The 12,201-nt window shown below is 42.2% G+C and overlaps 1 protein-coding gene across 1 annotated transcript in view; it reads left to right on the forward strand.

Annotated features, from left to right (window-relative positions):
- The window catches only part of SYNE2 (spectrin repeat containing nuclear envelope protein 2), a 199,346-nt gene that overhangs the window by 124,963 nt on the left and 62,182 nt on the right, over window positions 1-12,201 (forward strand). Inside the window, exons 76-85 of the mRNA XM_075150894.1 lie at window positions 65-166; window positions 1,237-1,356; window positions 1,525-1,725; window positions 3,510-3,683; window positions 4,281-4,412; window positions 6,328-6,524; window positions 7,613-7,745; window positions 8,669-8,851; window positions 9,302-9,448; window positions 11,118-11,294. Of these exons, the coding sequence (XP_075006995.1) occupies window positions 65-166; window positions 1,237-1,356; window positions 1,525-1,725; window positions 3,510-3,683; window positions 4,281-4,412; window positions 6,328-6,524; window positions 7,613-7,745; window positions 8,669-8,851; window positions 9,302-9,448; window positions 11,118-11,294 (1,566 nt within the window). The remainder of the gene's footprint in view (window positions 1-64; window positions 167-1,236; window positions 1,357-1,524; window positions 1,726-3,509; window positions 3,684-4,280; window positions 4,413-6,327; window positions 6,525-7,612; window positions 7,746-8,668; window positions 8,852-9,301; window positions 9,449-11,117; window positions 11,295-12,201) is intronic.

Consider the following 12,201-nt stretch of genomic DNA (forward strand, 5'->3'; position numbering starts at 1 on the left):
TTTTGTCTGGTCATTACTATATTCCTCATATGTGATATACTTCTGATGTTTGTTTCTTTTTCAGAATGAAACCAGGCTGCTTTATGATCAGTTAACTGAGAAAAAAGCTACTCTGCAACAATGCTTGAATGCAATACGTGGACATAATGTTTCTGAACAGCTTCAGGTAATTTTGTTCAAAGGAAAAGAGAGGAAAAACTCTCAGCCTCAGCTATTATTTCCAGTTTTCTGCAATCTACTAAGTTTCATATTTTCTAAAGTTGAGTTTCACTTAGGTTTTAAGAATGGGGGAAGGAGAGAGTTCGCCAGCACTTGTGTTTTTTTTTTTTCCTCCACTACACCCCATTCCTTAGTCAGACCTAATTCCAGTCCTTTTAGTAGTTGGAGTGGAGGAACCAGTCTCTCTACAACCTCTCAGAGCAAATACACCCCACACTACAGCAGGGAAGAAAAAGAGCTATGCGAAGTACAGCACATCACACGTTATGCCTTTTTATAAGCAAAACTAGCTTTTTTTTTTGTGGGAATAGGACTCCAGTTTGTATCTACTCATTCAGCATTTATGAGCACTTTATCACACGGCATTTGACCACTTAAGCTGTTTTCTTTGACCTTCATAGGGATTAGCAGAGAATTAAAAATGAGCAGACTGCATATCCTCCCCAGAATGGTCATCAGTCATCTCTCTACTTGTTGGTTAAGCAAACTTTTTTGTTACAGGCTCATAACCTTGTTTACAGGGATAATTTTCTGCCAGGCTGAAAGCTATGTTCAGAACTGCTGAATCCCCTAGCAGGGACTGCTGCCTTAGATATATTCTGTCAAGTGACCACTCGTAGAAGAGTAATGCCAGAAGTACATAGCTTCCCTTCCTTCAGAGAGAACCTGTCTCAATCCATCCCTGACTGAGTCTTTCTACTTCATAAGAAAAAATGGTATTTTCTGAGTCCATGATTCCTTTTAATGGCTGTTCTTGAATTAGTAAACTGAAATGCACGTTGAACTTTGGACTGAGACACAAGACCTGAATTCCCTTCCTGGCTGTGCCGTGTGAACCCAGTAAGCTGTGTCATGAACAGTCTTGTCTAGTTAGCCTATAAGCTCGTTGGATCTCAGGGTCTCATTGTGAACTTATGCAGTACTAGTACAGCCCCTGGATCTGCTGCACTACTAGTGATAATAGAAAGTTTAATGGAACAGAACTTTTCCTAATAGCTTATTTTGTCCTTAATTCAGAAAACTGATGCCTGTGCTTTGGAGCTGCAAAACTTTGAAAACCAAGTAGCAAAATTGAGAGGCCATGGGGAAAGATTTCAGTTACCTATCACCTTAATCCAGGAAGCTTATAAATTAGAGGTAAGAGCACAGTACAATTTCCACTTACTCAGCAAGTTTTGATTCTTCCAAGCAAGGTATTTTTAGCATCAAAAGGCTGATGGTTATTTTGCATTCTGGGAATGTGGGGGGGGTTTGTAGGATTTATTTCTGTCCCTCATGAATCACTAAACTGTGTTTACATTGTAGGATGTTTTGGACGACATGTGGGGGATTCTGAAAGCAAAGTATGTGGAACTGAACCCTCCTTCCATCAGTGAAAGCCAGTTTGAGGACTTACTTAATGGATTTGCAGAGCTGGTAGCTATTGGACAAGAGAAGATTGCACAAGATCCAAAGCAGCTAACAAAAAGCAGAGCCGCTCTACAGTCTCACCTGGAAAATCACAAGGTATAAGATGCTTATCACAGCACTGCTCAGATCAGCATAGCAGGAGCACTATTTTCTGTGACTGGTTTCTCTCCAGTCTTATGGAGAAGAATAACCAGCTCATAGCATAGGGGAGGGAATGGAATATGTGCAGAAAACAAAGCAAAGTTTTTCAGTAGACCAAAATAGAACCCACTAAAATAGGAAAAAGAGGTTGTTTTGGTGATAAATTAAGATCAGGATTTCCGTTTTGTCAGTCTAATACTACTTTGGCTTACGTCACAACATATTGATGTGTGAGGAAGACACATGTCCTTCTAATTACTGTTAATAAATCAGTAGTGAGGTTCCTGAAATTGCTGTCTAGCAGTTGGGAGTTAAGCCTTTGCTTTCAGCATTCTGTGCCATCATGATCTGATAGAAGAAACTTACTCATAATAGCTCCTTTTCCAAAGGGAGGATAGTTCCGATCCTCCCCTTGGCGGCCCAGGGTCCCCTGTACCCAGCTGCTACACGCTTCATGGGAGATGGCTGAGAATGCACCTGCATCCTCACTGTCCTGCCACTCGGCAATAAGCCCTGGCTAACGCTAGTCACTCGAAGATGTCTCTGTCATGTCAACACCTTGATTCAATTGCTCCACATAGCTCAAACTCCCTTAAGAATTGCTTCAGGATGCCAAGCACTGCAAACCACCACTCCAGAGTCATAGGAATTGTGTTTGTCACTCGCAAATTGCCCTTAGTGAAGCAACCTGTTAGGACTTTATTTACAAAGGAAAACAAATAATGTATCTGCAGTCCAAATATACATACATTGATTTACAAAAGCAAAAGAAAACTGCTGTTTTCCCTGCCCTGGTTATCAAGACTTACCAGGATGTTCACACAGCCTATGCCTGGGGTATGGTCCTTAAGTGAAATTCTTGTACTAGTTATTAGTTCTTAGTGAAGAAGATCCTGATTGAAGAGTATGATCTTAAACTTCAAAGCTTTTTTGTGGGGGAAGGTGTTCTGTTGAGATTCAGACGTTTCCCAAGAGCTCAACTGAGCCATAACTAAATCAAACTGTTACCTAGTTATCCCTAAGGATTATTGTGCCCTACCTACTACTTAGGCCCTAGAACTGCTAATACCCTTGGTGCTTGGAGTCACCTCCCATCTAGGTGAAACAAACTGGATAATGGCTGTCTGGTGATAACCACCTCACGCTAAACTCTGAATTTATTTATAGTTAAACTCTTCCTTCCATCATCTTCCTACAACATCTTTGTATTTCATATGAACTGAAGGTATAAATGTAGATCTTTTTCTTCAGAAATGTATAAATGAAAATAGTGTATGCAACTCATCTGCGCCAGGGGAGGTTTAGACTGGACATTAGGAAGCATTTCTTTACCAAGAAGGTGGTCAAACACTGAAACAGGCTTCCTAGAGAGGTGGTCGATGCCCCAAGCCTGTCAGTGTTTAAGAGGCATTTGGACAATGCCCTTAATAACATGCTTTAACTTTTGGTCAACCCTGAAGTGGTCAGGCAGTTGGACTAGGTGATTGTAGGTCCCTTCCAACTGAAAATACTCTATTCTATTCTATTCTATTGTATCACTAGTTCTTGACTAACTGTAAAATGATCAGTAACTGCCCATCTTGGGGTGATGCAGAATTTGGGAAGAAGGCTCCTGACTCCAGCTATGAGAGACCCTGAAACTGGCTACTCTCCTTAGTGAGTCTTCTCTGTCTCCTTCATACTCTTGCTGTGGGTGTGTGATCTCTCTTAAAGAGCAAGCTTTAACTTGTTTTTTCCAGGACTTTTTCCACAACCTCATGACCCACATGGCTTTCATGCAAGCATTTTCCAAGAAAGTGACTCCCTCCATCCTACAAAAGAGAGAGGAATTCTGGAGAGAGCTGGTGAATGAAGTCAAGTTGCTGGAGCAGAAGGCCTGCCAGTATGGTATACACTTAGAGAGCCTGTTAAAGGTAATCAGTCAAAAGAAACTCAGAGTAAAAGCTGGAGGGAAGAAGGAGAAGAGTTGCGTCTCGGGGAACCCTTTCCATACCAGTGATTCTTTGGCTAGTAGTTGTCCTTTGCTGTCTCCATTGGACAGCAACAGTCTATTACTTGTTCTGTGTGTGTCAGTAAACTGACTTGAAACTCCTTGAAAACCTCTGAAGTGGACATTTCAACCCATTACTCTGACATGGGTGGGACTTTATGACTTCTTGCAGTAATTTTTGAGTGCCTGGGCTGACAGGAGAGCCATTTAAGGCACAAAAATACCAGCACCACTTTAAAATAAAACCTAAATATTGATCTTAAAACACCCCTAGAGAATAAAAAATTAAGTATACCACTTTAAAATAAGAAACCTTGAAGATATTAGAGAACGAAGGAATTAATTGATCTGTGGTGAAATCATGTCTCACTTTAATATTTCCATATTATTCACCTATTTTCGTGTTCTGTTTCATTAAAGTAAGAGCTGTTGATGCTAGAGTAAGCATTAAGGCCTCCGTCTGGTGTAGCAAAAATGCAGATAGATGTGTGCTGTGTTAATGACGGAATGTATTTTTTAGGAATGGGTGGAATTTGATGATGAATGCCTAGTTTTCAATAAGGAGTTAGAGGCACTTGCCTCTACATTGCCTTCTGTGAATTTGGTTGAAGAAACAGAAGAAAGATTAATGGAAAGGATTGCACTTCTACAGGTATTTATGTGTCTGTCTCTCTGACTGCTTTTCTTCATGGATCTGTAGAGCTTTGTGTCCTTGTGTGTGGATGCAAGCTGAAAACTTACTTTTAAAAGTAGCGGGAGATCGGGCTGCTAATTTCAGCCAGGGGCTATAAGTTCATTTAAGTGGGAGTAGTGACTATAGCTTCTTTAGAACTTGGTCTTCAAATGCAAGTATTTGGGAGAAGATAGTGTGCAGGCTACATGGATCCCAAGGACAGCAGGGAGCCTTGGTGTGAACACAGAGCCACTTCTTTGTAATTCAGGAAGTATTTTCATGCCATGATGTAAAACCTGTGGAAGAGGAGAATCAACCCAGTGCCTTCAAATATGTGAACTCCTGGTTGCAATAGAAGGTCTACGGGTTTACCAGCTCTTTTTAAAATTCTAAGAATTCAAAATAAGATGTCCTAATTTCTATCATAACAAAGAGACTAAAATTCCTTTTGTATAGAATGGCAAATAGGCTCCTGGTTTGTTCCCAGCTGCATCTCTGATGGCAGAGCTACGCCTTTATTTAGAACCTCAAGTCCAGCTGGAAACATTTTATCTATGTTTTAAACACATTTGAATATAAGGATATGAAAGCAGCCTTTATGGTTGTTTCATAAAATTAAGAAGAAATAGTGTTCAATAAACTAAGTGATGTATCTTCAGAGAGTGCTCTGCATTCCTCACAGGTTTGACCTTTTTCAGTCTTCAGAGGACCCACTGTATTAGAAATTTTTGAATTAATGAGTCTTTGGGTCTGTATTGAGTCCAGTTTGATATTTAGATTCATAGACTATTAAGGCAAAAAGGACCACTGTGATTTAATCTAGTTGACTGCATGAAAGAGATCATTGGATGTTCCCAGAAAATTCTGAGCTACAGTAAAGCTTTTGAAATAAATCAACAGTAGATATTTACAACCACAGTGGCCCTCTGGTGCTTTTGATGCCTGTCACCCTGAGACAGGAGACATGCAATATTTGCATAACCATTGATTGTGAAATTGCCTGGTTCGCTTTGTTTTTTTAAGTTCTTAACTAGCTTTTCACTCTTAAGTCTTTAAAGACGTCAGAAACAAAGTAGTAAGACTTTAGAAGATGCTTTTGGAGGGAGTCCCAGCACTGGAGCTTCATGGTTTCAAGGACGAGCAGAATAAAATTCTCTGGGGCTTAATTCCTGTGAGAGAAATATCCCTATTAACAATATTGTACAAACCTCTACGCCTGGAGAGAAGTGAAATACTTGCACATCACACAATTGCTATTTTCTGCCTTCTCCCTAGGACTGATCTACTTCCTGGGGTTTTTTTCTTTTTTTCCCTTTTCTCATTTTGACCTACCAATGAAGTGTAGCAATGGTAAAATGATGCTTTGTTTTTATTCACCTGTCTAAGCAAACCAGACCACTCCTATGTCTTTTACTTAATGTCTTCACTGTTCACTCTTCATTCTTCCCTGCCACCATTATTCAATAATTATCCCAACAGCTTCCTTCAAAACACTGGTAACATTTTTTTAAATAGGATAGAGCCAGAAGGCCCTCTAAGAACAGGAGGGCACTAACTTTCTGCTGGGGACAGTCATATGTTTGGACAATGTAGAGGTAGAGAGTGTTTGTCCATTGCTTGAGGTTTACATGTGTCGAAAAAGTCCATCATAACACAGTCATTCTGATAATGTATGAAATTATATTGAGGTCTGTCTTGATCTATCCAGGAGAAACAAAAAAAACCTACGTCCCCGTGTTTTGCATGTAACAAAGTACAGATTTCTTCCATTTGGAAAATAAGATACATGATAGAGGAAATGTGAGATTAGAAAGTTAGAATAAATTGTGTTTTGCTAGCTGTGTTTTCAGTTTTTAAAATATTATTGTTTTGCAAACTTCCCATATTCTGACAGCAAATCAAAAGCAGTGTTGATGAAAAGCATGCCAGGCTGTACCAGATGGTGAAAGAAGGGAAGAAATTGCTAACTGCTGTGAGCTGTCCAGAAATAAGAAGCCAGATTGGGAAGCTGGAAGAGCAGTGGTTGTCTTTAACCAAAAAAGTTGGCCATGAACTACACCGACTTCAGACATTACTCAAGCTCTTGGTCAGGTGGGTATAACTCAGAAAGCAATTGAGATATCAACTAGAAATTAGTTTCTGGCCTTCTATAGATGTGTTTTCTGAAATATGATAGTGAATTAATAAATAACATAACTCATTTAACTTAAAAATGAGAGGAAAAAAAATAGGAGTGGTGATCAGAAAAGTGGCCCTTTATTACACAGCTGATCCTCTCTCACTGTGTAGACAAGTGCTTCTCTTCCTGCTTATTTTTGTAGGACAAATATTTTGATTGCTGCCATTGCAAAGTCAGTGCATCTAGTTGAGAGTTAGCTGTATCGTGCTGCAGTTTGTACGTTGGAAGTGTTAACAGAAGCTCTGATCATGCTGCCCTAAGCATTTTGGCCTGCTACGAATGCAGGCTAGCCTTGATTCCATGCAAAGGCATAATGCACCTGTCTGTGCACATACACTATCCACCTTACAAACATTCAAGAGCTGGCTGAAATGCTGCCTCAACTTGTGTTTTGAAGCTCTACAAAGGGGAAGGACCCAAGCATGCTCGATGCTTTCACATGGCCCAAGCCAACTGTCAATGCAGTCCTGGCAGTCAGGTGGGGACGGTTTGGGGTTCTACAGCCCAGTCCACCCGCTGATGTACCAAGCTCAGCTTTCCCTGCACCTGGTCTGTGTGCTCTGAGCTCAGGCTGGCTGGACCCATAGTGCGGTCAGAGCATGCCAGTGTTTGTTGGTATTTACCCCTGTTGTGTATTCTGCACTGTATCTTGCAGTGTCCACAGTCTCCTCTGGTGGTTTTGTCCTCCAGCAAAGCTCTTTTCACCCATGTGAGCTTGTCCTGGCAACTGCTGGGCGGATACAGAAAAAGTATGTTTTCAGGGAGAGCAGACCAGCTGAAAAGAGCTGATAGGAACAGTCTCGTGTGTACTTCCAGCAGAACTGCTGTGTGGCATATTGATCCATGCTGTGTAGCCATGCTTCTGCAGGGTTACATAGCAGGATAGGTGCCAGAATAGCACATGCCTCTTCACAGAAAGGAAGACAACTTGGAGGGTGAGAAGTGTATCCTAGACTCAGCGAGGAGATGTATGTTTGTGTGTTTTGTTTTCTTCTTGTAGCTACAACAGAGACTCGGAGGAATTAATGAAATGGCTGGATTCTGCTCAGCAGAGAATAAATTTTTGGAAGGAGCAGTCTCTCAACGTGTCACAAGATCTTCCCACCATCAGGGATAACATCAACAGCTTGTTTGTAAGTCAGTTCTCCTGACAGGTTTAGATAAGACATCATGACTTCCGGTGAAAATGACTCCTTTGAGTGGTTTTTGTATTTGTCATGACCCGGAAGCTGCCTACAGAATATAGCACTGAATGGCTTTGTGCCCCAAAATCAACACATTATCTCTGTGGGGAGCCATGAGGATGGGAGACCACCAAAGATCTTCCTTCAGATTGCGAGGCCAGCCAGAATGCATAAATCAGAATGGAATCCTCTCGTAATGAGCTCTCAACTGCAACACATCACAGCCCAGCCAGGGGGGTGTACATCCATAGTGTAATAGCATGGTTTCTGTCTTGGTCCTGATGCCAAATACCAGATACAGCAGTTCAGCCAAGCTGCTGGGCCACTTACCAACTGAATCTGGAGTGTGGGCTCAGGGAGCAGGGGTGAAGACAGCAGGGCTGTGAAGATGGTGAGCCAAAGTCAGGGAAGAGAAACATGCTGAATTGCACTTCATGTCTTTGCATGCCCCCCCCCAGTGCTGTGTTCCCCTTGTATGAGTAGCCAGGAGGTTCAGCCCCAATATAAGGCCTGACAGAGGGAGTCTTGCACAGTGGGAAAGCAAAATGTCGTGACGGTTGGACTGGTAGGTGTGAGCTGGCCGGAGACTCAAGGACTGGGGTTGCTCCCTGGACCTCTGTGTGAAGTGGGGATCAGGATATTCCAAATCCCTGTGGAACAAAAGGTGGCATTCAGCATTGTATCAAGCTGGGCAGAAAAAGGCCTTACCTGCTGCCAGAACATGTTGAGTTTAGGTTTTCTGAACTTTACAAACTTGCTAAAATCTGTTTGTTGAGGCAGTTCATCCTGTGACTGAAAACCTGGTTTGTCTTCTTTATTTAAATAGATACATAAATATTTACCCTCTCTTAAATTTCTCCTGTGCCCCTCAGACATTCTCTAAGGAAGTTGATGAAAAATCTTCCCTGAAGTCATCTGTGGTGAGCACTGCCAACCAGCTCTTTCACGTGAAGCAAGCTGATACTGCAGCACTTAGGTCATCTTTGGCAAAGTTTGAGCAAAAATGGGGAGAACTGATTATTCAGCTCCCAGCCATCCAAGAAAAGCTTCACCAGGTGAGGAGAAACTCTGCTGCCATCTCTCAGTTCAAGCTAAATAATTACTTGAAAATGTTGTTGCTGGGATTCAGACGGCTGCTGCATAAGGCCTGCAAAGCACCTCTTTCCTAATTAGCTGTCTGTCTTGCTTTCAGAATATCCCCAATATTGTACTCCAGTTTAATTATTGCAGTGTTCTTCCTGGGCTGTTTTGCACATATCTATCATCTTTACAGTTTTATATGAAAGTCTGTTACAATTAGAAAGAATTTTATTTCAAATTTCTGAATTCTCAACCTTTTCTTAATTTAAGTCATATGCCCCTCTGGAGCACAGGGCTCACTTTCAAGTTCATACCCTGATAATTGCAATTATAGTGCCTGAGCCTTTCTAAAAATACAGATGTCGTCTTCCTTGATATTTTTAACAAGCAGAGTGTAGAGGGTTCATTATATGCTTTACCTCCAGCTTCAGATGGAAAAACTTTCATCGCGGGAAGCTATTGCTGAACTAATGACCTGGCTGGACCATGTGGAACAACAGCAGGGACATGAGGAGCCGATAAATTCACAATGTAGTGCTGCCCAAGTCAGAAGCCTTCTTCAGAAGTACAAGGTAAATGGGAAGCTGTAAGCCCAGGCCTTCTGCAAGGTGTTTGGCTATAACAAGGATGGAAACAGCCTACAGGCACTGTCATATCCTTCCCCTTGCTCTCAGGAGGGTTCCTCAGTCTCAAAGGTGCCTGAACATCTTCCTTTATAAAAACCTTTTGCTTCCATGCCACACAAAACACTGCCTGCGCTGCAATACAGCTACTGCTCACTGTGCTGTAATCTCCTTTTCCTCATGCTGTCCCATCTGTCTCACTTGTTCTGTCTCTCTTACATTTAGATTATAAAATGTGTTGAGCAGGAAAGCTTTGCTTCCTTAGGAAGATAGACTGTGTTTGTGCTGTGTTTTAGTCTGCCTTTTCAACAAGGAATATGTTGTAATTTTGGAGCTCCATAGCCAGGATTAATTTAACTAGAGAACAAGGTTTTTGAATATTACGTTTCATCAGAAGAGATAAGCTGCTAGGAAAGAGGGACAAGATGAACGTCCCTGCAGAGAGAGAGCCTGCAGCAGACTCTTGGCTCTGTTGAGATGCTAAAGCACCAATAGCAGAGGCTGATTGCCCCAGCCACAGGAAGGATTCAAGCCATGCTTGTACCTCCATAGATGCCAGGGAGCCCAACTTCAGGGCATGAATCCCTACAGAGCTGTATTTTGCTCTGCCTATGCAGAGCTACCGAGCGGTGCTCTGGGCTCAGACAGGACGACAGTTCTCTGTCTGCAGCTGCAGTTCTCGGACACTTTGGTACTGCACGTAAGGCAAGTGCCAATGTAAGCATTTCTTTCAAAGTGCCTTAGTATAGCAGATATATAACACTTCGGTCTATATCAGTTGGATTGGGAAGTTGGAACATGAGGTGCTTTTTAACCCTTTGGATATTCAGAGATGAGTTTGTAGGTGTGCCTTCTGCACTTGTCAGCAATGTGGGGATGTGTATGCTGAGAAGAAAGCTGGGATGAAGGTCATGAATTCTTACAGGGAAGCAGCTAAGGCTTCAGTCCCTCTACTGTGGTATTCCCTGGTGGCTTTTTTCTGGGTACTCCTGTATACAATGAGGAGCCCTTTCCTCCCCTCTTCTCCTAAGACCTTCTGAAATAAAAAGGCATTCCCTTACGTTGTTCTCACTTTGCGCATAGTTTATCGCTCATCTCTGTGGGCAAGGACACTGGTGCTGGAGGACACTTTTTCCTCCCAGATATTCTGTTCCGATACTCTATTCTGATACCAGATATTTTGATAAAGGAGCACAAGCTCTTGTCTGCCCTTGTCTGTGAGTTGCAGGAGTGTGGGAAGGCCTTGGTCTTAGCCTAATCTGGGCCCATGGCAGTGTGATGATATTGTCCAATGGATAAAGTACTGAGTCTGGTACCCCTAGGTTTTATTCCCTGCTCTGGCACTAGCCTGTTCTTACCTTGAGCTACTCACGTAATGATAGTGATTTTCTGCAAAAGTTTCAGTGGATGGAAATAGCTACACAAATATAGAACGGTAAAAATTGAGAATTATTCCTACAGCCAGGTCTCTTTCAGAAAAATATTTTAGGCCATGGTTCAGAATAAGCCATGGATGTCCCGTAACTATGCCTTGAAGCATCATTGGAACAGATAAGATGAAAACTGCCAAACTAATTGGTTTACGTTTTTGTTCTTTTTTTTTTTTCCTCCCCTCCAGGAATATATGATGGAAATGAACTTTAAACAGTGGATGGTAGATTTTGTTAACCAGTCACTCTTGCAGATGAGCACTTGTGATGTGGAAAGCAAACGGTATGAAAGGACAGAATTTGCCGAGTGTCTTGGAGAGATGAACCTGCGGTGGCACAGGCTGCAGGCGTCTCTGAACAGAAAGGTTTGATTGAGTTCTCATTGCTTTCTCTCACAACTCTGATCTTGCCTGTGCCGGTGCTCTGTATTTTGCAAGCAGCCTTTCTCCCTGAGTCTGAAAACACTGTTGAACACAGTGAGACTCCCTGTGCTCTCTGCTGTCTGTCCATCCTGCCATGGACAGCCTATGGAGTGGTCTCTTAGCACATCAGCTCTCAGGTGGTGGGAAAGCATCCAAACCTCAGCAAGGTCTGGGAGGGTAAACTCTCCTGTAACATGCAGGTAGGGAAAATAGAAAAAATCTGCTCATCATGACAGCCTGGGATTTACACTAGTTGACTGTGTTAGGTGGAAAAAATAAGATTCCTCATATGAAGAAAATACAGTCAGTGACATGTCAACAAAAAAGACCTATATTGAGAAAACCATGAAAAAGGGAGAATTCAGGGTAGTGTCTGCAGGGGAACCTGTTAGTGAAATCTGTTAAAGCTGTGAAAGTTGGGGCATTTAAAACTTAATGGGAGAAAACACTGGATGGTTTGTGGAAAGGTGCTACACTGCTTGGTACAAACAGCCAGGCCCTGCTCAGCAAACACAGCACCAAAAAAGCAAACAACCCCTCCACATGCCATACGATGGGAATGAGAAATAGGGATATATTAAGCTACCACCTGTTTTCCTGTTGTAGCAGTTGGATTTGCCAAAAAAGTAATTATTAAGTAAACAGTGTTGACAGCCGTGTTCAGATGGGGACATATGACCCTGCTGGAAAAGGCACAGCAGGGATCTGTTCCCAGTCCTGCTCCAGCCCTCCTGGGTCACTGGAAATGGGTTACTCTGTGTCTGTGTCCTCCTCCTGCAGTAATGAAATATGCTTTCCCAATGGAGTGCTTTGAAGATCAGCAGCTGATAGGCAAATTCTACATGTAGAC

This window comes from Calonectris borealis, chromosome 5, assembly GCF_964195595.1.
Source record: "Calonectris borealis chromosome 5, bCalBor7.hap1.2, whole genome shotgun sequence".
NCBI lineage: Eukaryota > Metazoa > Chordata > Aves > Procellariiformes > Procellariidae > Calonectris > Calonectris borealis.